The following is a 27,418-nucleotide window of genomic DNA, read 5'->3' as shown; positions in this document are numbered from 1 at the left end:
TTTCCCTCATGTTAAACTTTAATAAGAAGAGTTGCCTCAAGATGTTCTTTATGTCTCTGCACCGCTTCCTTTCTTTCCCCCAACCCTACTGAAATTCAGCATATTTCCTCACTCTTAAACAACATGCACAGTTGTCCTTTAGTTACGCAAAAAATCCATACATTCTGCTTACACAGCCAAAACGCAACACACAAACCCCTCCTTTTACCCCTACACACACATTACACCACATAGCAAGGGATGAGGACTTGCGTGCAAGTGTTTCCCAGGGGGCAATTGTAGACTCAGGGTTCTTAGGCCCGAGGATGGCTCTAGATGGCGGTTAGGGAGGAACTCCTCCCCCTTTCTAAGCTCCGGCAGTGATCGTAATGGGGGGTGACAGCTCACCTCTCCCTAGCGTGCCTACTGTCCTTGGAGCGTTAGACCCCCCCCACCCCCCAGCCCCCCAGACTGCACCGCCTCCCCTATGTCCCGGAAGGCTGCAAAGGTTACTCCATATGTTGGTCTGAGAATTCTTATAAATGTTTTTTTTTTTCTTTTTTCCTCAGACAAGTGTTTGTTTTTTCCAAGTCTGAATCAGATCAAATGTAGTTTTCTACCTGATCCCTTCATCATAAATATATTTGCCCTTTGTGTAATATGTCATTGTTTTTGTTTGTTTTTTGATGTTTTATATATATATATATATATATATATATGTGTGTGTGTGTGTGTGTGTGTATATATATATACACACACACACACACACACACACATATATATATATATATATATATATATAAAATTATTTGTTTCACTGTCATCTTCTGCCTCATGTTCCTCAATGTGAGCTGCGACTCAGTGGTGTGAAAACATCCGGGCCTGGAGTTTCACATCTATTAAAGGCTTCATGTTTGGAGAGGGAAGTGATCTGATAGCCTGATGTTGTACGCTCACTTACACAGACTGTTTGAATGGGGATGTCATGTATACTTGCTTCATCACCCACTGTGAATGTGTGTGAGTGTACTTGCATCTGTGTACTGCTGTGCTTGTGTTTAGCGTGCATTTGCTTCAAATCCATACTTACCTTGCAGTTTTGTAACCCTAGTTTTGGTTCACTGAAAGATTTTTTTCTTTTATTATTTTTATCTGTACTTTGACGTAAATGCAAGATAAAAACTCAGCCTAATTGCTATGTTCAAACACTTTTGATAATTGGTCATTCAGATATAATGGAAATGTTTTGCATCTTTGGGCAAGTTTCTGCTTTAGTCATATCATAAATAGCCTTTTCACCTCATCAAGAGAGATCCAAATGAATGTGGCTCTCTGTGTAAATTTTTCTTATGACATCAAAGTGAACAGCCTCCTTTTATGCACATCATTTAAAACTTTTCTACATCAACAGAAGTCTTGTAAAGAAACTGCACAATCAAATCAATGCAGTGAATTTATTACACTTTCTGTTTGGAAGCATAAGGGTTTTGCACAGGTATTAACAGCTAGTTAAAAATGAAGGATAAAGAATCTGTGAGCATAATATGAAGGCGGAATAAATCACAGCATCTAATTCGTAATGCAGTAAATGTTAGAGAAGTCAGTGATAACCAAGAACCTTTGTGTGCTTTATTTCTTCCCAAACTCACAGGCTGACCTTACTTACTTATTTTGTGCTCCTTTTTTAATCATTCATTTTTTAATAGTGTTGCTCTTTCTTCATTCAGGACTCTTATCCTAACTTAACAGCATTCACGCTTTTCACCTTGTTTATCTTCAGCCACAAAGTCACCGTGGTATCTTATAAGCTGCTTCCATTTTTACGAAGTTGTAATTATAGTGAGCGTTAAAGCTGCGCCCAACACACATCACTGGCAAAAAAAAGGTAGGCCGTCTCATTTAAATGCTCCGACAGAAGTGCAAAAGCAAAAAAAAAGAAAGCCTGTCGGAATTAATGTTCAGTTTTAGAATATGCAAGATAAGTGCCAAAGGGTTTATGTGCAGCTTTCAGGCATCCTCTCAAAACACCCTCTAGCCTAAAGTGGAATCCCAGCCACGCCCCACATCTCACCCCATGGAATGTTTAGGGATGCATTCAGCACTTACTTTGGACACGCAACATTTTTTGTGAGTATGGTTGTTTTTTGGGGTTTTTTTTTTTTTTGTTTGATTTTTGGGTTGTTTTTTTCACCTCTCCCACCACAAGTCTTTTTTTTTTCTTCTGTCACTGCAGTGTACAAGTGTTTTACCACTTCAGGCCTTAATGGCAGCCAACATATCAGGGAGGATGCAGTGGCCTGGTTTAATCAGACTTGTCTTAATTACAGGCAGTATCCAGTAATAGGCTGCTCCCATAGATATCGGCCATTAGAGCAGTGTCTCTGGCAGGAGGGGTCTGATTGGCTATGAGGTAGCTGATAAAGAAGCCATGCCTCATTTCCCTCCAATTTTTTTGTTCGCATATCTCAGTATTAAAGTCAAGCGTGAAGATGGCAAAGGACTGTGTTAAAATGATTTATGTGCTCTTCTATTTGGTAGTAGCTAATCTGCTCTTCCTGATTGCATTGTCAGCAATCAGTGTTCTTGTACAAGTAAAGGATTTCACTGGTTTGAAGTTATTTCAGCCATGTTTGAACTCTGATATTTAAATTAAAAAACCGCTTTCCTGGATTTATTGAAATTGCCATCAGTAGTGCAGCTTTTTTTTTTTTTTTTTTTTTTTTTGCTTTTGCTTTCCTTTTTTTCATTGCATGTTTTAAATAGAGCCCTTACCCAGGCCTTAGAGTTGTAAACTGTTTGTGGTTTTCATTCCAAAACCTCAAACAAGTATCTCTTGTCTGCTAATTGATCTTAACCACAACAAGTTTGCACAATTAGACCGTGGAAACTTAAACAAGAAGTTCTTTCAGCGGGTTTTCCTTTTTGCACTCTTCTGTTCTTGCTAGCCTGCTTGTCTTTTCTTTCCACAAGTTTACACATGCTATCAGACCACTCATTAAATTCTCCCCCCTTAGGGTTATTTGAATGCTGTGATTTACACTGATGTAAATCTTGACCAGAAAGATATTGACGATACTTTCACAATTCTTCAATCTCACCCATTCACATTGTCTTTGTTAGCAGCAAAGCGGCATGTGATCTGGTTACATGATATGTTTGAGTAATTCCATAGACAGCTTCCCCATCCATTTCAAATGCCATAAAACAAAGTCAAACCATTAAAGATAATATACCCATTATTAGTATGGAAATTAGAAATGGAATACCGTAGAGTACTGAAAGCTTGTCACTAGAGTGACAGTTAAAGACATTCCTGGTTCAGTGCGCTGTATTTAAGATATGTTTGATGTTTTTCAAACTCCATATTTGGCACATTATCCTCGGGTGGCAGCTCACACCTTATTGGTATTTAAGACAGATTTCAATGAATATTACTGGATTGTGGTGACGGTTGCATTTAAGGGTACAGCTCCCTCATAACAGGGAGGTGTTGTCTGCTGACAGATCACTGTCTGGATGAGAGAGCACAGCAGCATCCCACCTCATTACCGTAGCAACACACTAACCGGGGGACCGACACACTGCTCGCTGTGATTAAGATGTAAATTTCCTCTAATTGGAATGTAAATTCATACATTTATATGAAGACGTCAGCTGTCAGATTGCAATATTGTGTCCTTTTTTCTCCCTCTCCCCTGCTCCCCATCAGGGACTAGGTGCCTGTAATCTGTATCATACTCCCGCAGCCCATCCTGGGATTTGCCGTTTGTTTAGTGCCAGGCCCATTGTCCTGTATCCAGCCCGTCATTGTAATGCTTCCCATTCATGTTTCTGTGTTTTGTTGCAGTCTGATTTGCTCTCGCTACCTGTGTTTGTTACTCCATGCATGGCTGAGCCGTCAGGGCTTAGGGGATGGGGAGGAGACTTTGAGATGGGGCCGGGGTCATTGGGTGGCCGTATTTTGTGTGTGCATCGATTACTTCTGCTGAATGTTCTTCAATGCAAATAAGTCTCCCACTTTGAGAGGAAGCACATGTATCTGAAGTAATTAATTTTACCCTTGAATGCCAGCTGTGGTGTTGGTGTGATGTGTTCCAAATTGAGCTTTCTCACCAAAAAGGTGTTGGGATTTGGCAGATGAACTAAATGTGTTTGCCAATGTATACAGCCAGTAAGACTGTGATCTCTTCATTTTTTTAGTACTGCTAATTCTAAGATTGTGCCATAACAATTCTCTTGTGGCACAAAACAAAACAGTTATGTTACTTGCTCACCATAGCCCTGGATGATTAGCGCTGTTGTTTTTAAACTTTTGTTGAGGAGATCTCTTGTGAAAATATTGGTTTATAGTATTAACTTTCAAATGAGTACTATAGTTCATCCGACTACAGTAACCTTGAAAAGTTTCATTTCTGTGTTCATATTTCCTATACAACAGTTTTGTACATTTCCCTTTTGCACTGGGGCGAAGAAGTTAGATATTAGTATTTGTATAGTCAGTATTTACATACTGTATGTAGGATGCTTGATTTATATGAATGCTGACACTTAAGACTTCAGGCAGGATACTAGCTCTGTTTTCCCACAAGCTTTACAAATACCTGTCTGAACAAGTCATGTACCACAAGTGATTCACATTCACTCAAAAACAATAGCTAAATATCACACCTGGCATGCTCATAGTGAAGTAAACTAAACTTCATTTGCATTAGAAAGCTCAAGAAGGCAAACACTCCTGGTGATAATCTATCTTTCCATATGAGTATTTACATCATTAATGAATCATTATGATCATTGTTGTAGTAATGTAAAACAAATTTATGAATATAGCAGTATGAATATAGAATATAGATCTTTAACCATTTCTGTGATTTAAAATTGAGTTAGGAGGGCAACCAGATTAAAAATTGTAGTTCAATTCAAAATATTTGCTGCTAAAAATTTTAGAGCCTCTATAATCATCTGATGTTGTGCGTGAATGCATTACATCGAGCACATTCATGAGTGGGGTTAATATTTTCTGTGTATTGTGAACTGAATGAGGTAGGTTTTAGCTGACAAATTTAAAGTAGGAATCGTTTTCTCCAAATGAAACCGCTGACCTTGCTATGATTGCTGCATCATTCAGACATAAACATGGTATATACAGCTGTATGTACTGTATTTATGTAGTCAATTACAGATGTGTTGACCTACACAGCAATGTTTCAACAGCAGAAAGTACAACAAAAAATTACCAAAAAAAAAACAAACGGGGGGGGGGGCAGTCGTCACCTAGTAAAAACATTTATTTGTTTGTTTCGTTGCTTGTTTTGTATTGTTTATGTTCTAGTTCTTATTACACTCCATAACACTAACCTAAGGGAGTGTATTCTGAGAAGCTCTTTAAACAGTGAGAAATCAGTGTGAACTTATTCATTTTTGGGACTGTGAATTCAGAATTTCTAGTAGGTTGTAAACATAAACTTATTCAGTATTAATGCGAGTTAACTAGTTCTGAAGAATGAAGACTGAACTCGCTCGACCTTCATAACAGTTTAGTGATTATGCACACTAAATGGTGGCAGTCCACTAATTATTTGCTTTTTCACAAAGTGTCATGTCTGCTTATTGAGCATAAAGGCCATTTCTGAGCTGAAGTTTAGGATATCATAACAAAAAGAAAAAGAGAAGCATATTTGTCCACTGAGGAGTGCTGCAATTTTAAAATCGCAATTTCCATCATTTTAATGGTTAAAAAGTTGGTATGTTTGCTGCTGCCTTCTCATTAGTCTTTAAACCACAGAAAAAGTTAATTAGCTTCACTGAGCTTTGTTTTTACAGTATATACAAACTACAGACCCATCAATTCTGAGGTCAGCAGTAGTCAATAAAACTGGTCAGTAAAACCATTTCCATTTGTTGTTTTAAAAAGGTACTAACTGTGATGTCTAATCCTGCGTACTGGACATAATTTGGTAATAAACAAAAGCAAGAAGGTGTCTTATTGTCTGCATTTTTAAGTTTTTTGATTGCACAGATCATGAAGCATATCTGGGTGTGTGCTTCAGGATCTTGCATATCTCCTGTACATTCCTCTCAGGCACAGGTAGTGTGTGAAATCTAACAGGTCACGCAAACCTTGGTACAAAGACGTTCCAGATGAGGGAATTCCCAGAACATTTTCAGAAATTTTCTCACATATTTTAAGAAGTGTTATATAAAGTAAACCAGGGTTGACATATTGAATATGTTTTGTTGTTGTTGTTGTTTTTTTTTTACAAACTTTAGTTACAAACTTTATCAAAATAAAAACAAGTAACAGTAATGAAATTATGGTGTTCTTTGTACATGAGTCTGTGAAACATTCTTTAGGGTTTGATAACAACATGTGTTGTTGTTGTAGGGTGTTTTCAGTAAGATCCTCCAGGCCACATCAAGCTAGGAAGAGGGGAAAAGGGTGAAGGACTCTTTCTATTTTTATTCCCATCCACAGTCAAAACATGTAAGTGACAGAGTGTTTTGTAAAAAAGTCAGAGGTCTTCATAGACCTCACCTGTTTTCTTATGTGTGACAGAGCCCGACATTCTCATGCAGTCTGATTCCAGCGAAGGGCTGAGCTGTACACCAGGAATCCTGACTATGCTGCCACAGCATGTCAGTGCTACTCCACCCACCTGTGGCACCAGACCCACGCAAAATGCTCTCCCTTAATTATCCCTCCATCAGGAAGGAATCCTAATAAACCTGCTCCTTTCACTTCCATTCCATCCATCATCTTCTGTTTATTATATTGAATCAACAGCGTGGAAAACTGATACGTTCCCAGCCATTGTTTTACTTAACCAGGAATCTACCTCTGGTCAAGTTTTGGATGGGCTCTGACACTGATGACTGGAGAGCAGCCTATCAGGAATCGCACACTGATACACCCACCCAACACACCATCCCAACTTTAAACTGTACCACCCATCACCTGATTTTTTCCCCAGGTGTTCAAGGAGGAGGTGAATCTTTTTTTTTTTTTTTTTTTCTTTTTTTTTAACTATAAGTAATCCATTTAAATACAAGTTTTTCCTTGGTTGAGCTTTAAAATGGAATATTTTGGGTGCTGAAGTAATAAGAATCTTAAAACAAAAATACCATAGATTGTGGTATTTATACTAACAATCATTTATTTTGGTTTATTTACCACTAGACACCACACAACTAACCAGGCTTGGGTCAACACAATTACAGCACAGATATACATGAGCAGAGGAATGAAAAACTGGGGCAGAGGAAAAGAGAGAGAGAGAGAAAGAGAAAGAGAGATTTTTGTCCCCCAGGTATGACAGAGTCACTCATGCAGAAAGATCCCACATGGAGGGAGGTGGGAGAGTGGGGTGGAGAGGTAAGGGGGCAAGACGGATCTCTTGGCTTCCTCTCTTCATTTGTACCACCCTTCCCTGAAAACACATCTGTCTTCTTTTCTGCAGCCTACACTCACCTTCTCACTCCAGTAACAGTAAATTTTCCCTGTTAACAGCTTAAACTGTTTTCTCATATTTAAGGCATGAGGGTTTGTTACCACATTTAGCACCACCTGCTATATTTTACCAAACTTTCTGGGTATCAACCTTTTTGGCTATGAGTTGGTTTTCTTTTTAGCTTGCTTCCATTGGCCTTCGGACACACTGCTGTTGTCATTACCCCGAGCAGTCCATCTTACATGCAAACACACGTCAGCGCTACAGTGATCACCATTTTAGTCTACACCAGAGCTATCTCATGGCTGCGTGCATTAAAACAATTAAACTTTGCCCCTCCCCCGCCACAACAATCATTTGCGGATGTGTTGGGTGAAATTTAGCAAGAAATTATCATTTTCTGAATCACTTCCCTCTGCTTGCTCAGTGTTTGTTTCATTCTTTCTCTTTCTTCATTTCTTCTTTGAGCACTTTAAAAGACTTGGAGCCCCCTGCATGTTCTTCTTTTTACTTCTTTTCTCTGTACTTCTTTTCTTCATCGTTATCCAACAGCACTTTTCTGTGCGTGCAAATGCTTTCTGAACAGCGTCCTTTCTTCCCTTTCAGGCTGGATGTCATTGTTGCTGCCTGTGGGCTGGGTGTATTTATTTAGGGGTAATTGGTGTGTGGATGAGTGAGGTAATGAGGTGCATCCACACTTGGCTGCTTCCCTCCCTCAGAGCTCTGAGACAGACGTAGCCTAGCTGGGCTCTGGCTTGAGCGGTACCACACTGCTGTCTCTTCTACACAAGCCAGAATGGCTCTTTCATACCCAGGTGGACAAACACAATCACCAGGGCTGATACCTCAATGAGGCGTCTGCAGTTTGAAGTGGTGTGAGAGTGTGTGCGCATGCCCATGAGTGTTAATGTGCATATGTAGGTGGAGAGTGAAAACAGTGCTTGGTTGTTTGCTTGTCTCTGACTTGAGTCCTTGTTTGTATAAGTGATTTTCCCTGTGTGTTTGTAAGTGTCTGTATATCAGGCTGAGTAGCTGTTCAATGGAGCTCAAGGAGGATCTTTGGTTCTCATAGTCCCCCTGCCAGCCTCAGACTGCCCCTGATGTCTTGCAGAGTTACCTAATGATGTCACTTACACCTCCCTTATCTCTGGTTTGTGTGGTAGGAACCGTCTGATGCACCAGCCTTTACATGCCATTTGCTGCCTCATACCCTGTGAAATTCAATTGCACAGGCTCTAACTGTAGCCAGAGTAGGGGGATCTCCCTCACTCTGTCTCTGTAATTTTTTTTCAGATTATCTCAAAGCAGCCTTGCATTTTAGTCTTTGAGCACTTTGATGCTGACACGCCATCATGCCACCATGTGTCGAAAACAGGCTTTAAATGAGCGGTAGAAAGTTAGATGTGTGCGGGTGCCCACAGGTGTTCAGCACATAATATTATGCATAGATTGTTTTGTTGTTATCAGGGTAATTGGTGTGGACCTGCCAGCCTTTGATAGACACACAATTACTGTATGTGATGCATAAGTGGACTCATTTTGGGGCAGGATTTTGAGTTGCTAATGGTGCATTATTCAGCTTTTGGTCTGTCCCCAAAAGTGCCGGGCCAAATCAAACACGCCGCTCCAGGGTAATTGAGGCCCACTCCGCACCCCCTGCAGTGAGCAAGGCAGAACTGTAATCCCCTGACAACTCTGACTTGGCCCCAATCTGGCAGGCCGCCCATTTCCCAGCAAAATGCCCAACTTGAAATCAGGGAGAATGAAGAAGCTGATAGTCACATTTGGACCGCTTTCCAATTTTATTATTCTTTTCAACTCAACAGCATTCTGTATCCATCACAATACTCACCCTTTCCTTTTTCCTATACTTCACAGAATATAATTGCACACTAATTACATAGCTCCAAGTAATATCCTTATTCATTAGTCTCAAGCGTTTGTGGTTTTCTGATCAAAGGTTTCTAATAAATAATCATAACCACAGAAAAGCTTACAAGTTTCTCCAAACTACCACAAAAATGAAGCTCTGTACTTAAACCATTTCCAAAACTGGAAAAAGTGTGAAAATAAGACAGTATTTGTATTGAGATTGTCACCTCGCTAATCAGTCTAGTACTGCAGCATGCTGTCTGTAGATTTCCGGTGTTCAAGTACAGCACATTTAACACTAAACCTCTGTTCTGACAAGTAGATGCTTGTAATCAAACATGTGCAGCTGCAATGACGCACTGTGCTGTTTCTTACTTTGACTATATAAAACAATTATATTGTTTTAGCTTGACTGTAGTAGCAGTAGCAGCTGAAATTCACCATCATATTTAATTCTCATAATGTCACCCTTTAAAACATTTAACTTATTACAGCTTCATTATTGCCAAGGATGCAGCTTTATAACAATCCTTGAACAGTTTGTGCAGTTTTATTGTTGTCATCTGATTTAAAGTGACCCTTCTCAAGAACATAATGGTCATTGTCCACTTTAAGAAGCTAAATAAGTCTCATTAAAGTGATGCATTTTTCGTCTTCTCATTCTCATACCATAATGGTTTTCATAAGAGGAACAATGTGAAGAGTGTCAACACATAGTTCAGTGAATGGGGACCTATTAGGGCTGCACAATTTTATTTTTGTTTGTGTGTTGGTTGTTGTTGTTTTTTTTTCTTTCTTTCTTTCTTCAGCAGTTTCTCATGTTATAGCAGCAAATTACAGTTTCAGAGTTAGTATTATCCCCTCAAATCTAGCATAGTATTTTGCCCTCACAAATTGTAAATGAAAAGAACCTGAGTCTAAAATGTCTCGTATTAAGCCAAATTGCCTGGGAAATTACAAGAAATAAATTCTTTATTAAACTTATAGTGACACTTGAACATCACATCTATAAAGACTGTTAACCATTATATTTATTTCTTTCATTTTTATATCCATAACTACTTTTGTTTTCTTGTTATAATTTTAAATGTAGATATCCTCTGTGGAGTCGCTCCTTATTGGGGGTCCTTTGTAGGAATGGTATAGCATGCATTTAGCACTGTGTCTCTGATTTAGCGTTTGTTCTCCTCAGGCTCTGGCTCACTGTTTTAATAGCTTTAGTAATGTTTCACAATTAACACTCAGCCAGCGCTCTGGGTTAGATAATGGCTGGTGTGTTTCAGGCTAAATTAGAAAACACAAAACAAGAATTCCGCTATCACCCACGGTGCTTCGAGGACCTAGGGGTTGTGTGGTAAATGGAAGGTGGTGAATTTTTTGACAGGGCAGTCGAGGTGATGTCTCATTCCGTCTGACATCTTGAACACCCTAAAGGTGGCTTTGCCAACAGTCTACCCAGGAAGCACCTCACCTAGCTGTGGCTAAATTTACACAACCACCTGCCCACAGGGAGGGTACTGGAGAGGAGAGTGGAGGTGGAGTGGAGATGGAGGGGAAATGTGAAGGAAAGAGAGAGGGGTGGGAGTGGGAGACAGATGTGCATCTGTTTGAGAAAAAAAAAAATCTGGTGCATAAAATATTTACATAGTGACTTTGAATATTGTTTGCCATTTAAGTTCAGAATACTCTTTTTTCCTTTTTTTTTTTTTTTTTTTTTTGGTTGGCGAAGTTTAGAAAGTAAGGATGTAATCTGTCCAAATTGCCAGGGGTTACTAGATTAGCTGTACACTGGATTAGTTGTTCACATTCCAGCCCCCAGAAATCCCAGCCCATGTTCGTTGGAAGTACATCAGCTTTTCTCTCTAGTGACTGTCCCTTCAAGCTTGTGATGTGTTGTAAGGATAGGTATCATTCATCAAGTTTTATTTTATATTTTATTGATAGTTCAAATTTACTGTCACATTTCAACATGTAAAGACAGAACGTATTGCTATATCTGCTTTATCATAATAACAGGTGTACTCCAGTGGTTCTTCTTTACATCTTTGCTCTTAATTTTGTATGCTATTAGTCTAAATCAAAATGTTTCAAATGCAAATTTTTACTCTTATGCTGACCTCATCGAGATGTACTTCTGCATCTACAAATAGCCACATTCTCTGCTAGTAGATGAAAGACTTGAATAGCATACAGCTTGCCTTTTATGATTTAAAACTTGCATTGAATGCCAACAAAATTATTCTCAAGATGCCCTTATGGCACATTTACACCAGGATAATCAGGCGACTTCTTTCGAATGGGTGGGGAATTCCAACAATTTTCGCACTTTCGTTTAGTTGGTTTGCTGTCACACTGCACTTAAGCAGACCCAACCACCTCAACCATGCCATGCAGTTACAACAACTTATCGCAAGAGGGAGAAAGAAGAAGAAAATCTGCTTCATCGATTGGCCAGGACTGAAAACGGCTCGTTCACTGCAAGTAAACAGTAGAGCAACAATGATTTTATTCTGTCCTAGGATTTCTGCTTTTCCTTTTTTGGACTGCATCATGTCCTAGATCACTTCCTCTCTTTGGTCCACTGGATTGTCCATTTCCTTTCACAGTGTCAGCGCACAGGACCAGAGTTCACTTGCAAGTGGGCCGAGGCTCCAGGTTTTCAAGTAGACCAGTGTGCTTCTTTGGTCGGCACCAGATTGACTGGGTTTTATCTCAAGTTGACCTAAACATTTTTCTTTTTTTTAACTGTCCTAGTCATTATTGTCTTAGTTGTTTTTAGCTTGTTTTTAATTGTTTTAATTGCTCTATTCTACTGCTTTATTTTATTGCTCTGTTATTCTTCACTTTATTTTATTTTAGATGTATTGTAGTTTGTAAAGCACTTTGGACAGCATGACCTGTTAGAAATGTGCTATATAAATAAACCTGACCTGACCAAGGTCCAAATGCACATTCACACTGCTCCAAATGAACTAGACTGTGTGAAATTGAATGTCTCACTGTATTTAATTGTTTTAAGGAGTACTGCAATGCAGCAATTTCCTTCTGTGATTAATGAAGTATTTCTAATTCTGATTATTCTGAACCAGAATCTACTTAAAGCAGACCAAATAGTGCCTGTATGAATGCAACCACATGTAATGCTTACCTTGGGGTACTGATATTTATCATAAACTTCAAAACCATCAGTCAGTATTGCACCTTGTATTCCGCACACTGAAATTTTGACATGTTTTTTAAAACCCAAGCCATTCTTTCTCTCATTTTATCTATAGGTTTGCAACCTTTGAAAAACAAAGCTATAAAAAATAATGTCTTAAACATTCATATCCATATACTTTTTATAAAATGTTTCAAAGAGTAATAAAGTTATGCCCATGGTAGGGTTATCAATGCTAAACAGGTCTCCAGGGGAAGGACCAGACAAAGCGTGGCTCAAACGACCCCTGTGACCCACAAAAACATTGAAGCCAAGTCTCCCTTTCCCGGACGCGGGCCACTAGGGCCTCCTCTGGAGCCGGGCCTGGAGGTTGAATATGGAGGCAGACATTTGGTAGCTGGGCCTTTGCCCATCAGGCACGGACAGTCTCAGCCAAAAGGTTGCCATGGCCTTCCCCTCCTGTGGGCTCACCACCTGTTGGAGTGGCCATGGGGGTCCTGTGCAGTGCAAGTTCGGGCTGTAGCAGAAGCTAGCTCTATGAATATGGACCATCACCTCTCTGACGGAAGGAGCCTGAACTGGTACGCAAGGTTTAGTGGTTCCAGTTAAATATAGTTGGACTCATCTCGACGCATGGTTTGGACTCTGGAAACAGTTTCGAGAAGGGTTGAACCCTCTTCTGGAGTTGCTCCTGGTGAGATGTGCCAAGTGTTGGCATACTCATTGGCCCCCAACTTGGTGTCTATACATTGGGGTTTAACCTGGTGAAAGAGATAGTAGCCTCCCTCCACCTTCAGGTAGGGGGACAGGTCCTAACTGTTGTTTGTGCCTATGCACATAACAGCAACTGAAGCTGTGGTAAGATTCTGCCAAGGCTGCCCTTTGTCACCAATTCTGTTTATAACTTTTATGGACAGAATTTCTGGGCTCAGCCTAGATGTTGAAGGGATCCAGTTTGGTGGCCACAGGATTGTGTCTTTGCATTTTGCACATCAGGCCATGATCTCCAGCTCTTGCTGGAGTGATTCACAGCCGAGTGTGTAGCAGTTGGGATGAGAATCAGCACCTCCAAATCTGAGACCATGGTCCTTAGCCGGAAAGGGGTAGACTGTCCTCTCCAGGTTGGGAATGAGGTCCTGTCACAAGTGGATGAGTTCAAGTATTTTGGGGTCTTGTTCACGAGTGAGGGATGGATGGAGCAGGAAATTGACAGGGGCATCGGTGCAGCATCTGCAGTGATATGGACTGTGCACTAGTCTGTTGTAGTGAAGAAAGAGCTGAGCCGAATGGCAAAGCTCACCTATTGTTTAAACTGTGGGTTGTGACTGAAAGAACAAGATTGTGAGTACAAGATGTGCTGGAGGGACTATATCTCCCAGCTGGCCTGGGAACGCCACTGGATCCCCATGGATGAGCTGGAAGAAGTAGCGAGGGAGAGGGAAGTCTGGGCTTTCCTGCCTATGTCCCAACCCTGGACAAGCTGCAAGAAAATGGATAGCTGGATGAGCTTAGACATTTACAACAAGCCTGCTGACTAATTTATTGCTTTTCAGTTTGATCATAATTTGGTCCAAACAGCTTTTAAAACAGTGTTGCAGAACTAAGACTGAAGCTTTATCACATGCTTCCAGTGTGACATTTGAAGCGTTTTCTGTGGCAATACAGACTAGTTTCTTTTCACCCAGGTCCCACATAGCTATTGTTTGTCTCAGACCAGCAGCTATGTTCTGCCCGGTGTGATCTGGAAAAAATGAGTCTGGAGACATTTCATTTTCAAGTTGAAATCCATGTCAATAAAATGTAGCATGACAATTATATACAGCTCTGTGGTGCGGCTTGACCACAGGTCACTCTCACGACACTCATTATACAGGGCAGGCAGAGACACTCAACTAAAATGGTGACGAGATGGCAGTGATACTGTTTGTCCAAAGTGTTGATGAGTTTCTGAAATCCCGGTCACTGTGTTAATTGAGCACTTGTCTTTGGCGAAAAAAAAAAAAAAAGTTATGTTTGTTTATAGCGTTTGTTATCTCTTTGTGTCTCTGGGAGCTGGTGGATTATTTAGTCGTGACATTTCAGTTTAACTTGAGAGGTGTTTGCAACTCACATTGAATTTACCAAAGCGGTTGTGGCTGTGGGAGGAGTCTGCAGCAGAGCGCTGCAATGCCAGTGGCGCTCGATTTGCAACTGAGAACAGCACTAGAGTAAACTGCGAAAGAGCAAAAGATTGGATCACTTCATTTTTATGATCTCTGAAAACCCAGATCGTAATTGAGATTAAAATTCAATAAATCGCCCAGCCCTACTATTGACCTACTTGTTTAAAGTCAATATTTGTTAGAGTGAAATTATTAAACATATGTCTACAAGAGCCTTTTACATTGTTGCCAGAATTTTACAAATAAACAAATTATCAAAACATAACCAAGTGGATAATATTTTAATCTTTTTATTGATTTACTCAAATCCTTGAAGTTCCCAAGACGGACAGTCAAATAGAATAGTAACAATTCTAGGTCCTCCCCAGTGGCAGAGTTCAGGCCGTTTGCCTGTGGAGTGAATGGCCTTCGAGGCTCTAGGCTGGTCTATGTGTGGCCTGGCTGGTCCAAGTCAGCAGTAATGACTGGCTTTGGCCAGCATGCCTGTTAATGTGAATGGGGTTACTCTGGGCAACACCTTTTGAGCTGGGTCCTATGAAGTCCCCAGTATGGTGGTCTTTGTCCGCACAAGGGCTGTCCTCTCAGCAAAAAGGGCTTCTTTTTTGTGAGCACTATCAACTGGTGATGGATTATACCCACCCCCGTTATTCATCCAGGCAGACTAACAGACATGGATGAGCAAAAGTATACACACACTTTCACTTAATAAATGCAAAACCACAAAGCTATCTAAACTATCACAGACCAAATCAGCAAATTGGATTAGATTTAACAACTGTTTACGTGCACATTTCTTTGGTGTCCTTATTAATTGGTAACATCACATGCATTTGAGGTTATCTTTTAATTGTCCCTTCTCAGGCATTGGTTGTTGATTCATTTTGTTCAATGATTAATATTCTCTCCCTGTTTTCAGGTGAAAATTTGATTGTTTTCTCCACATTTCTCCTTTTCTTGACTGTACATTTCCCCTTATTGTGCGTAATTTCCTAAAGATTAGAAACAGGTGAACTTAAGTCCATGATCTTGTACTAATGCAAAAACCAGCTCAGTCATTCGCAGTTCAGTCTTGTCCTCTACTGTAGAGGATGACAAGAGATGTCTCTTTATGGAACTGTGCAGGAATAAAGTAGAGCACTGTCATTTGTTTCCTGTGTCTTACACTGCAGTGTGCAGGATGGAAGTGAGGTGTAGTATTAGATGAGATTTACTAACCTGTGGTGACAGCTTTAACATGATTATGAAAGACACTGGAAATATTTTACATGGCAGGTAGATATGTTTTTCTTGCCTTATTCAGTGCTAGTCTTTTTGCTAGCACAACAGACTTCCTCTGTGAGAATCATTCCACACTCCCACCCCTCCCTAGGGGTCAGCCACTTACGCAGCCCGACACAGTAACCTCCAGACGACCTTTCGCTTTGCCAAATGTTATGCCTGTAAACTGTGTGAACTCTATCACAGGACAAATGATGGGTGAAAAATAGGACTTTCAGTTGGAGCCATGGCTGGGTTTAGGAAACTCTAGATGTACAAGCTGGCATTGTGCACTTATGTTGTAAATAGATCTGTATGACACATGCAGAGGAGAGTGGCAGAATGTGTCTTTCTGTCTGTTTTTTTACAAAGGGTATGCACACTTGAAGACTGAATACAACACAGAAGAAAGCATGAATAATGCATGACAAAAAATTCTTGGTGATGCACTTGCTTTTTTTTTCTTCTAGCAAAGTGACAGAACAAGTCAGCAAACAGTATCAAAGAAACAGTTTTAATTTAGGTGAAACTGCTTTAGATGAAGAAACAGTTTGGTGTATAATTGTACATTAAACCACTACTTAATATATTTACTGTGATTTTTATACAGATTAACAATATGAATAACAGAGCAGACACAGAACACATGAATTATGAAACTCTAGCAGTGTTGGTGGGATGTCTTTATCTTTAGCTATGCTGACTGACTACACATGTGCTCCAGATTCAAATCAAGACACAACAGACAAAATCAGCCTAAACAACTCACTTTCACTCATCATATACTAATGCTTTCTCCGGAGCCTACTGGGTCAGGTTTGAAAGCAGAGGGCACCCCAGCGTGTCACTTTTGGACCTCCAATATCCTTAGCTGAACTACAGGCCCTCACAATGTGGAAAATGTTAGCAAAGTTTTCCACAATCAAATTTTCTTAATTATGTTTTTAACAACTAATCACAGTCTTTACTAACCTCAAACAGGTATTTTTAATAGTACAGTTATTCATGAAGGAAGTCAAAATTATAACAGAAAACAAGAGAAAGTGAAAAAAAAAATTAAAAGCTTTGACTCGAACAAAAGTTTCATGCTTTGGAGTCAAGTGTCTGTTCCTCTCCTCTCTTCCAACCTGCTTACACAAAGCATGTTACTTGTTTATAAGTAATTACTGTAGAATAATGCTTTCCTGTCAGCATTTATTATTAACACAGCTGTTTGGTCATTTAATGCCACAGAAAGGTAAGTAGCAGTATGCAGCTGTAGAACATTTCCCTGTGTGTCAGAGAGTGACAATAAAGGGGTTAAAGGGGTCTTCTGAGAGGGAGAATGAGAATGTGTTGTACTGAAAGACAGTGAAGAATTTGAAAACTTTGACTTGAAAGAGCTGAATACTTTGTTAAGTTATAGTTTTAGCCTCTAACTGTAACTAAAGTGTGTTTTGTTTTTGTTTGTTTTGTTTGTTTTTTTACAACAGGGCATCTTATACAGCACTAGAAAACCTGCACTTACCAAAAGTGTCAGTGGTGTTTTAACCTGAGGATGTCTGTATCAGAGTCATAGTTTGGGATATAAGGGGCGTTCGAGGGGTGGAGGGCACAAGAGGTCCCCCAGACATGCTGTCATAACCCGTGCAGCCATGCTCTATGCTATGGGCCTATCTGTAGTGAAGGCAAGCACTTAGATACATTTGTACTCTTCGCCCTCTACCCCTCTCCCTTTCTCCCCAGGCACCATGTCACTCCAGGGGCAAACCAGCTCTCTCTGGCTGTGCCCACATCTATAACACCAACTAACCCGCCTCCCCTTACTATCCACCACTATAAGGGTCAATGTGCCCTCACCCCAAAACGCCCACGGTACATACCAACACTGCCCTCCAAAGAGAAACAAAACTGAACTGAAAAGAGACAAAATGGCCCCACACTGCTTCCCCTGTCAAAGCTTTTGACAGGCCCAAGTAGAGGACCCCAGAGGAGGGTTTAGTTAGAGATTGTGATGATGGAGATAACAAGTCAAGTTGTTGTGTTACAGTACAGTTACACTTTGGCCCTTGTTTGTCCATTTGTTATTCAGAAGTACAGCAAAGCTCGCTAATTCCCATGCATGTTATATTTAGTAACATGACAGATTATATCAAATCCTGCTTTTTATTGGTCTGTGGAGCGTAAAAGGTTAGTGAGGAGCTAGCTATTCAAGAATATGCATTCCATTAGGTATTAAAGAAAACATTGGAATATTGTCAGCTAATCAATTTCCTGTTTGGGCATGCTACCTTTTAATGAAATTCAGTCACTTATTAGTCCCTTCTCTTTCTTTCTGTATTTGGGAATATAATTACACTCAAAATGCTTACTCATCCTTCTGCTTGCCTGCTGCCTACTCTGTCAGATTCATTAGGCTATGAAGCGGAAGAGATGAGGAGCCTGTGTCTGTATCTGTCTGTCAGTCTGCCTGACTGTCTGTATGCCTGCCTCTCAGATTATCCTGGATCAGGCAGCAGGTGACATAGTGAGCAGGTGACCATCACCCAATTACCAAAGAGAAATTGGAGAAGCGCTCCCACGTTGTTAACATGTTTCTTTCCTCTGCTGTATCTCTTGGTTTTTTGTTTTGGTTTGGGGTTTTTTTGGTGCTCTTTTTTCCTCCAAAAAATGAACTGAATGCCTGTTGAAGCACTGTGCATTTCAACAAAACAATGTGAAGGTGGAAAACATGCCCATCTTTACAAGTCATGCACAATTTTGTACTTGAATTCAATTGATCCTAATTGGTTGAATAAGGTTAAATCCCTCAATCACCAAATTTACAGGCCACTAAAATGGAGAGCTACAGGAAAAAGTTCAAATTTGCCAAAAAATTTCTAGATGTACTGAGCTGTGTTTGATTGCAAATGAGATAAATGGAATAAAGATTTATTTTTAACTCTAAAAATGGCTAAGTCTGTGGTAGAAAGGCCTCTCTAGTCAACAGGTTGCTCTAAGGGCAAGACCAAGGATTGTGTTTCACTCATTGTTATCACAGAATAAGAGGAAGGTAGAGCTTTTGTTAGGTGTAGGTGGGCTAGAATTACCAAAGCAAAGTGATGGGATTTAGGCTAAGTTCATTCGTTTTTTGGGTTTTTTTTTGTGTGTGTGTGTGTGTGTTTTTGTTTTTGTTTTTGTTTTTTTTCTGTTTGTTTGTTTTGTTTTTGTTTGGGGTTTTTTGGCAATGCAGCGGAAGTATTCTCTAAAACTGCTGCTGTAAATGTAATGATAGTTTTATGTCTATTTCCTCATTTTTGGCATACTGAAGCTGATACTGCTTCCTATAGGTTTAGCAACTGATTTCCCACACAATGCAGTGTAACTTTAGAGGTGTGAGGGATTACGGTACTAGGTAGGCGATTTAGCTTGTAATAGTGATGATCAGACAGGAAAGTCTGGGAAAAATCTACCAGCTTCAGCTGTGAAAGATTCCAAAGTTGTTGTGACCCTTAACTGGTTGTAGAATCGGGCTTGAAATGGAGGACATTGACCCGGTGTCATGGTCAGACACATTAGTTTACAGTGGCTGCACAGCAGCTGTGCCACTAAGTGAAGCAAAAATGGCAAAATCACCTAACTATTGTATTTGAAAATAACAGTGAGTTTCTCTGAATCCCTGCAGTAATGGGAAACTAATTTACAACATGACCGCATACAGTTGAATTAATTGGTTACCATTTCTTCTGTTATGCCGTCAGCTTAGCAATAAAGCATTCAGTTTCTCTCATTTCACTGACTTAGTGCAGCTTATAAAAATGCCAACCATGTTGCAGCAGTTATTGTATTAAGTAGGTGTTGATGGTAAATATCGTGTCACTTCCATGAGCATGTTCCATCATTAGTTAATCTGATTGAAACAGCCAGACCAGTCATCATGTGTTCCAACAAGGTGTCGGGTTTCCCATAGTTCTAAGCTGTACAGTGACACGGGCCACTTGAAAGTGCAGCTAAAACTCTATAGAAGAAATGACTCGTTAAATTAGTCCCTAATACTCCAGTAATTAGCGAGCCGTTACCACCAGTGGAATTCCTTTGATGGTGCTACTTTGTGTGGCTGGGTCCCCTCCAGTTGGAGAAAAGTATTCTGAATAATAAACAATTACATTATATTGTATACAGATAACCTTATCACAACATCACATTTAAAAACAGCATCTTTTCTGACCCATAAACCACAAAATGGTATATTCACAAACATATGTAGAGAATAGGGTGTATTCCTTAAGAATGTGCTCTTTAGTAAGCTGAAGGAATAGTCCATTGTGGGGTGATATTAGTAACCCTCTTAGGCAAAGCTAGTCTGTGGGCCAGCCCTAAGGGCTCATTTGGGGTGCTTAGCACTCGTTTGGAGCTTTGTCACCCCTCACCCTGTTGCCAGCATGGCCCCAGCCCCTCTGGCTGTGGGGCTGAGCTGAACCACAGACCTTTACCCCTGCCTGCCACTAGGGAGAGAACACAAACATCACAGCTACAACACACACATACACACATATAATCACACTAACATTGTGGCACACATCCATTTTCACCCCCTCCACCACCACTGCACCACCCACCGTCCACTCCCATCTAACACCCACCATCACCCCTCCACCTCCATCTTATTTTTTTTCCCCTCTTTCTGCACCCTCATGAAGGTTGCCAGGCAGCAGAGAAAGACTTTACACACATATCCACCCCACCATGCCTCTGAGGGTTTTCCGGATGTCCTTGTTTACATCATAGAGTGCAGATCATAGGGAAGCCTACTTAAAACCTCCCTGACCATGTCTTTTACCAAACTTCATTCTTTTGGTGTCAGTGTGAATATTCAAGGCAACCCTGCTTAAATGAAGTAAACCAAGATAAACTGATTTGTAAATCTCTCCATTGATTGTACTTTCTCATTTTAGCACAAAATAGTTTATTTAGATTGGACAGTATAAACTGAGATTACTTGGCTTTGATAACCATTATAGTTATCAGCTTTAATGCTGCCTGTCACTGATGACTGCAATGGTGTTTGACTGTTTCGAGCTGGTCTTTTCCCTCTGTGTGTCAAACCAATCGATTGGTTTTGTCTGCTCCTCCCTCCAACTTTGATGTTACCATTGATTGTTCTCATCTGCCCCAGAACTCAAAGGTTAGAGGAGCTGGGCTGCACTCCTGGATTGCTTTGACCTTCGCTCTGCACATGCTCAGTGGGTTCGCAGAGCCAAGAGCCAAACAGGCATGGTGTAGCCAGGCCCGTGGGTGCGTGACAGCCAGACAGCAGTGTGATGTCTTTTTTTTTTTAACTCACCCAGTGAGGATGATGTATATGTGATTGATTTTTCTTCTACCCCTTTCTCTACCATGCTTCCGCTGCAGTGCACTAAGCAGGACTGAGTCCAGGCTTGATCAATGCATTGTTTTTCTTTTTCAATCACACTTGAGTGAGCTGAAGACACGAAAGGTTACACAGGTGAGGTTTGGCAGGAATAGAAGCAGAGCGGAGCTTCTAGAGGCCTCCTCAAGGGCCAATGATGTTTAAGTTTTGCATGGATATTTAAGACGGAGAGTCACAGAAAGAGTTGATCAGGATTTAAATTCTACAGCCCTATAAAAGGTTGTTTTTTGTTGTTGTTGTTTTAAGTTGCAACATTAATAAGACAAAAATTAGCAAATGTCATAAACCATTATTTATTTTTCCCCCCAAATAGAAAATTTAAAACACATCAGATGTTGAAAGTCAGACATTTTACTATTTCACTGAATATTTGCTCATCTTTGATGGCAGTATCATGTCTTAAAAATATTTAGGGAACATGGGGACAACAAAAAGCTGGAAAATTAAGTAATTCTAAAAAGAAACAGCTGTAGGAAAATATTGCTACTAATTAGGTTCATTGGTAACAGGTTAGTAACTTGATTTGATATAACAAAGAGACAAAGAGGACATCACAAGTAGTGATGGACAGAGGTTCAACAATCTGTAAACAACTGCACCTACAAATTATGGAGCAAGTTCAGAATAATGTTCTTCACTATCCCGAAGGTGTAAAGTCTTTGAATAATCCATCATCTGTAGTACATAATGTCATAAAAACAGTCAATCTGGAGACATCGTTTAAGGCCCTCAGATGGCACTACATTAAGGTAGATGTATGTTTTAGAGAAACCTGTTTCCTCCATAATGTTTTTTTATGGTCCTTTTTAGGGAAGACATTTATTACTACTGCAGGGTTTCATTGTCGAAAATTCCTGGTGCTAGACTGTCCTGTCTGCAGTCCAGACCATTGAGCAGGCAAAAACAACTGGAGCATCATGAAATGCTAAATATGATAAAGCCCATGACTTTTAAACAGCTAGTTGTTTATCAGACAAGAATAGGGGATTTCTCTCCCAAAGGTCCAGCGCTGGTCTTCTCATGAATGCTACACGGTGGTAAAGCTTTTCACAACTTTCTTGACAAATGTTGCTGCCATCAAATTCAAGATGGGCTAATATTTTTTATGTATCACCAAAATGTCTTACTTTTAACATTTAGAAATAGGTCTCTTTTATTATGAATCAGTTTTTTGTTTGTGAGAAATTTAGGAGATTTGCACATCACTTGATTCTGTTTTTTTTTTTTTTTACATTTGATCAGGTGTCAGGTTTTTTCTGAAATTGGGTTGTACTTAAAGAAATCACACATTTACTAAATTGAAGGTTTTCTCTCAGTCTTTCACCTGCTGCAGATAATTTTCAGAGCAGCACAAAGACATTGCTTCCTCTTCTTTCTCTCCTCCTCTTCTTTGTCTCCTTACCTTACAAGCAGTCTTCTGCAACACAAAGGCAATAATTTGAACAGGAAACAAGCTACCTAAGCATGACACACCTCGGAACGGCCTGCCTTAGCTGCAGGAATATAAGGCATCATATCAGACATGAACATCATCAATATAAAAAACATACTGGGGTGTTTTGATGCTTCTAAAACATAAAGCAGCATTGAATAATGGATGGAAGTAGTCTACCCTAGAGGGGTGAAGAGTATTGCGTAGTCCTGAATTATCTCTTAATAATGACACTCTTAAATCCTGTACCCAAACACCTTGTCATTTAGTAAAAGATAAGTATCTATGGGAGTGGAAGGGCTCTCCTAAAGCTGGATGTCTGGAGGGGATGAGGATGAGGCGGGCAGAGAAGGTTTAGAGGACTGGGATGGGGTGGAGGCGCTGGCTTTGACCAGTGGGTTTCAGATGTCATGGCAAATTCTTTCAGGGGCAAATTACAGGGTTTAACCTCTCTTGTCTCCAGAATGGCAGCATTCTGAATTAACTTCCTTGATAGACACTCGAGCAACATGCTACTCAACACCATTGTTGGGGGCACACTTGATTTGGGATATACTTCCCCTCCTCTCACGCTCTTGAGGGCACTTCAAGATGTTGTTCATGCAGGTCTATTGGTGGCCTTTCATGTTGATTCTGATGAGAGCAGAGCAGTGTTGCCCCTCCAAAGCTGTGTTATAGCTAGCATTTTGGTGTTAGTTGGGGGGTGGAAGGGTAGGGGGGTAAGGGGGTTTACATGAGTGGCCCTCATTAACCTCTTAGCTTTTGTGTTTGAGTTGATGCAGGGCTGATTTACAGATAAGCTTCGCTTTAAAATTGGCTAAAAGACTTGACTGTAATGACTCTGGCATTAGCCGAACATAATAATCTCTTTTAGACTAAAGCAGTCAGTGCCAGCACAAACACATTCATCTGGATTTATCATACCCATTTGTGCCTGAACATAGAATTTCCTTTTCAAAGTTTAATGTTTTGGTTCCATACAAACGGCTCCAGAAAAGCACTATCTCACACATATGTACACATAATCCCAGTGAGGTGTAACAGATCTAAAGCTTTTTGAAGCATTTAGCAGCAGGCTAGCAGGTTTACTCCATGTTAGCAGTGTTAAGGGGAGTGCTGAAGCATCTAATGCAATTTCAACCAAACATGTCTCACCGTAAATAAGTATCACTGAACTGTACTATCTACTGTATGCTGAAACAATGTGGTGCTTTCTGTTATGCTCTAACACTCTGATCCTACCTCTGTTTGCCCCAACCCCCACCAACCCTCTGATTTCTATAGCGGCTGCATTTGCCTCCAGACTTGTCCGAGACTGTGAGTCGTGTGAGCAGGGGAGATCTGGCAGGAGCAGCCATGGTGGCTTCAGCCTGTGGCTCCGGCACTTCCGGCAACAAACACCTGGACTTCTAGATCTCTGGCACAGTCGCCATGGGCAACCAACACCTGGAATGCTGCAGACGTTGTCCTCTTTGCTGCAGTGACCAGGTTGTTTCCTCGCCCACATAATGTCAACAGTGATAACCTGGCCAGCCATTACCACCTGCCAAGTGTACCAGCCAGGGGTGAAGATCTAAACATCCACAACACCTCTGTTCAAAACAGACACTTTTACTCATATATTTCAAGCCATTTTTTTACATATGAGTATACCATATAGCCTTTTTTTGTGACTCAGACAGTTTCATGAGAAGCCTATTGAAGTCATCATCATCATCATCAGCTCCCCCAGAATCTGCAAAAATTGTAAACCCTGAGGTCCTTCAAAATGCAGTATGAAGGTCTATGAATGGCAGAGTGACTGGTGCTTAACCCAGTTAAAATCCAATACAGAGAATTATTCAGGGTTTGGTACATTTAGTTTGTTCTTTGTGTTTTTCTCTGCCTCTGGGGATTTTGTTTACAAGTAAAGTGTAATCATGAAATATTTTCCAGTCTTCACAGACTCTCCATCTTGGCAAACATTAAATAATTCAACTAAGCTCTGGGCATACTTTACAAAACATGAGGTCGCTCCTGTGCTGCTCCACCATTTAAAAATACAGTTTATTTTCTAGGACAATGAACTGTCCTCTTGTGAAATAAAGATGACAAGTATACAAACCAGAACCTGACACATTCTCTTTATTGAGATTTTTTTTTTTTTTTTTTTTTTTTTGCTTTACTACACCACAGTATCAACTCTGAGCAGAAAAGTGACTTTCCCTGAGAGTGTGTCTTATGAATGACTGATCTCTGTGGTCCCTGACTGGTTTCAGGTTCAAATAGGGTTATGTCCAACTGACCCCTGAGACTGTGCCGGTAAGTAACGTCCACCTCCAGTAAGCGGAGCAGAGCAGGAATGTAGGCAGAGGGTAGGAAAACTGGATTTGGATGCAGGCTTCACACCTCATCAGGCATGTTTGCTGGATGAGCTGCTTTGCCATGACAAGTCCAAAAGAACAAATTAGGTCAAATGGTGAGATGGATAAAAACAGAAAAAGAAACATGAAAAATTAAATGTTTCACTTTTGTTTTCCACAGACCACCACCGATGCCACTTTGAATATTTTTGCCTGTAGAAACTGGCAGTATTGGTAACCATCTGCAACATGTGTTGGGAGAGAATTGCGTTACCTGACAGTTTTATACACGAATGGAGCGCTCTTATATCGGGTTCATGAGAGAGACATGACATGCACAGGTCACTTGTACAGGTAAACAGAAGTTTATGTTATCAGGATGAAAATAGTTCTCTGAGTTGCTGTTGCTAAAGTTCTGGCATATTCAGGGTATACTTTTAAAGTAAATGAAAACAGAATAAATTAATTTTGCCATGAGTTCATGTTGGCATGCTAGTGGTACACCTCTTTTTAAACAACTTAACTTTGGAAAGTGCCTGTGTCACTGTTCTGATTAGTTTTGTTTTGTTTTTTTTGTTTGTTTGTTTGTTTTTTAAAGATTAGCTTCTGTTTGTAATGTGAGTTATGTCTGTGCTTGTAAGAATAACATGTTGCCTCAGTTTTCTATGAAGTTGGAGTAAATGTAGTATTTACTTGTGCTCGTCTCTCTGAAGTAAAATAAATGGCATTTCAACATTTTTTTCTGATTTCTGAGTTTTGTCAAAGTCCCTTCTTGAGATGTTGGTTGGACACGTTGCATTACAGTCAAACATCTGTCCATAATCATGGTGTGTAGGTCTACAGATTCAAAAATGTTTAGAGCACTAGAGCAGCTCAAAGGCAACAACAAAATCATACATGCTTTTAGGAAAAATGTTACACCCTGGAAAAAAAATTATTTTGAACACATTAGTTGTTGCTGCTCTGTGCTGTTGTTCAGTCTTATATGCACAAACTCTAGCAACACAGGAAACATAACAGCCACATAAATAATCAGAGATGTTACAGTGTTTGCAAAACAGCTGTTCAAAGTATGATTTTCCACTTAATGTAACCCAACAAGACCAGATGCAACATTTAACATGTATTGACTTTTGTTTGATTCTCCATTTAGAAACCTAATGCAGAATAAGTGTGTTGCAGTTTTCCAAAGTTGTGGCCACTGGTTTTATTTTAGGGATGAACATTGTGGCAGACCAACTTTACTCTCCTAATGTCCTTTTGTATTTCAGGTTTTTTACAAAACCCTCATATTTATTTAAGCTTTTATTCAGAACAATATTGTTTTAAGGTATTTGTATGGGAACCTTCGGTTTCAGTGTGTTAAGCCTACTGTATAAACACCAAATCCAAAACTGATAAATGACCACATGTGCTTCTTTAGATGCCCTTGTCCCTTTCACTTCTTCCACAGTAGTGTCTTTGGTATTCAAAGAGCCTGAATGTAATGCTGTGTTTTCATGTTGCTTTCATTGGCCATGTTTTTTTAATAGCTGAAAACCAAATTATTTCTTTATTAATCCTACTTTATAATATAATTCTAATTTATAATCCTTTATGGCAAATGACTTCAGACTTGGTAGTTTACGTTGGTAAAATAACACATTGATTATTGGAAATAGGGTCAAAGTGTAATTTTCTCACAATGCAGTGTAGAGCGTGATGCAAAAATGCATGTATATAAAACGTTATATGATGTAGTCATTAGAACAGATTTCATTAGAATTTTGCTTTTAAAAAACACATTGTGTTTGGAGTTTCTTAAGGGGGAAAAATGTCAATTTTTTACAAAAATCATCTTTAACACTGCTTAAGAATGACATTCACTGTCACTGGCACAGTTTACAGGGCTCCCTTTTTAAATGGCCTGTAGTTAAATAAAAAATATGACACCGACGGCAGAATATTTGGTTGATTACCAGCTGCTATTGATTCTTGCTGTTTTCCTTCAGGTGTTTTACACAAATCACAAATCAAGATAAAGTCTCATAAACCACACCAAATATCTTTGTGGAGTCTTTGGTCTGAGACACAGTTACGCTATAACAAGCTATTTGTTTTTATAATGATGAGGAAAATCTTATTTCATGTTTGCTCAAACCATAAACCCACTCACGCACTCAAACAGAGCAAAGTGACGCTGAAGGGGAGTATGTGAGCCTCTGGTCCCTGCTGTGGGAATTCAGATTAAGACTCGTCCAGGTCAGAATCGTGTCTCATTAAAGAACAAATCAAAAAGAGCAAAGTTCTTACAAAACTTTTTCACAAAAACTTACTTTGTTGCAAGCAAGAATTACATTTCAACCATTTCACTCCAAGGCTGTGTATTATTTAGACC

General features: G+C 39.9%; 1 protein-coding gene across 1 annotated transcript in view; it reads left to right on the top strand.

Moving 5' to 3' along the window:
- The window catches only part of elp4 (elongator acetyltransferase complex subunit 4), a 63,720-nt gene extending 37,941 nt beyond the window's left edge, over positions 1-25,779 (top strand). The window contains exon 10 of the mRNA XM_041984610.1: positions 23,984-25,779. Within this exon, the coding sequence (XP_041840544.1) occupies positions 23,984-24,112 (129 nt within the window). The 3' untranslated portion in view covers positions 24,113-25,779. The remainder of the gene's footprint in view (positions 1-23,983) is intronic.
- Positions 25,780-27,418: the final 1,639 nt, after the last annotated feature.

The sequence above is a fragment of the Melanotaenia boesemani genome, chromosome 1, assembly GCF_017639745.1.
Source record: "Melanotaenia boesemani isolate fMelBoe1 chromosome 1, fMelBoe1.pri, whole genome shotgun sequence".
Lineage (NCBI taxonomy): Eukaryota > Metazoa > Chordata > Actinopteri > Atheriniformes > Melanotaeniidae > Melanotaenia > Melanotaenia boesemani.
The sequence above is the reverse complement of the archived record's forward strand: the minus strand, read 5'-3'. Positions and strand labels throughout refer to the sequence as shown.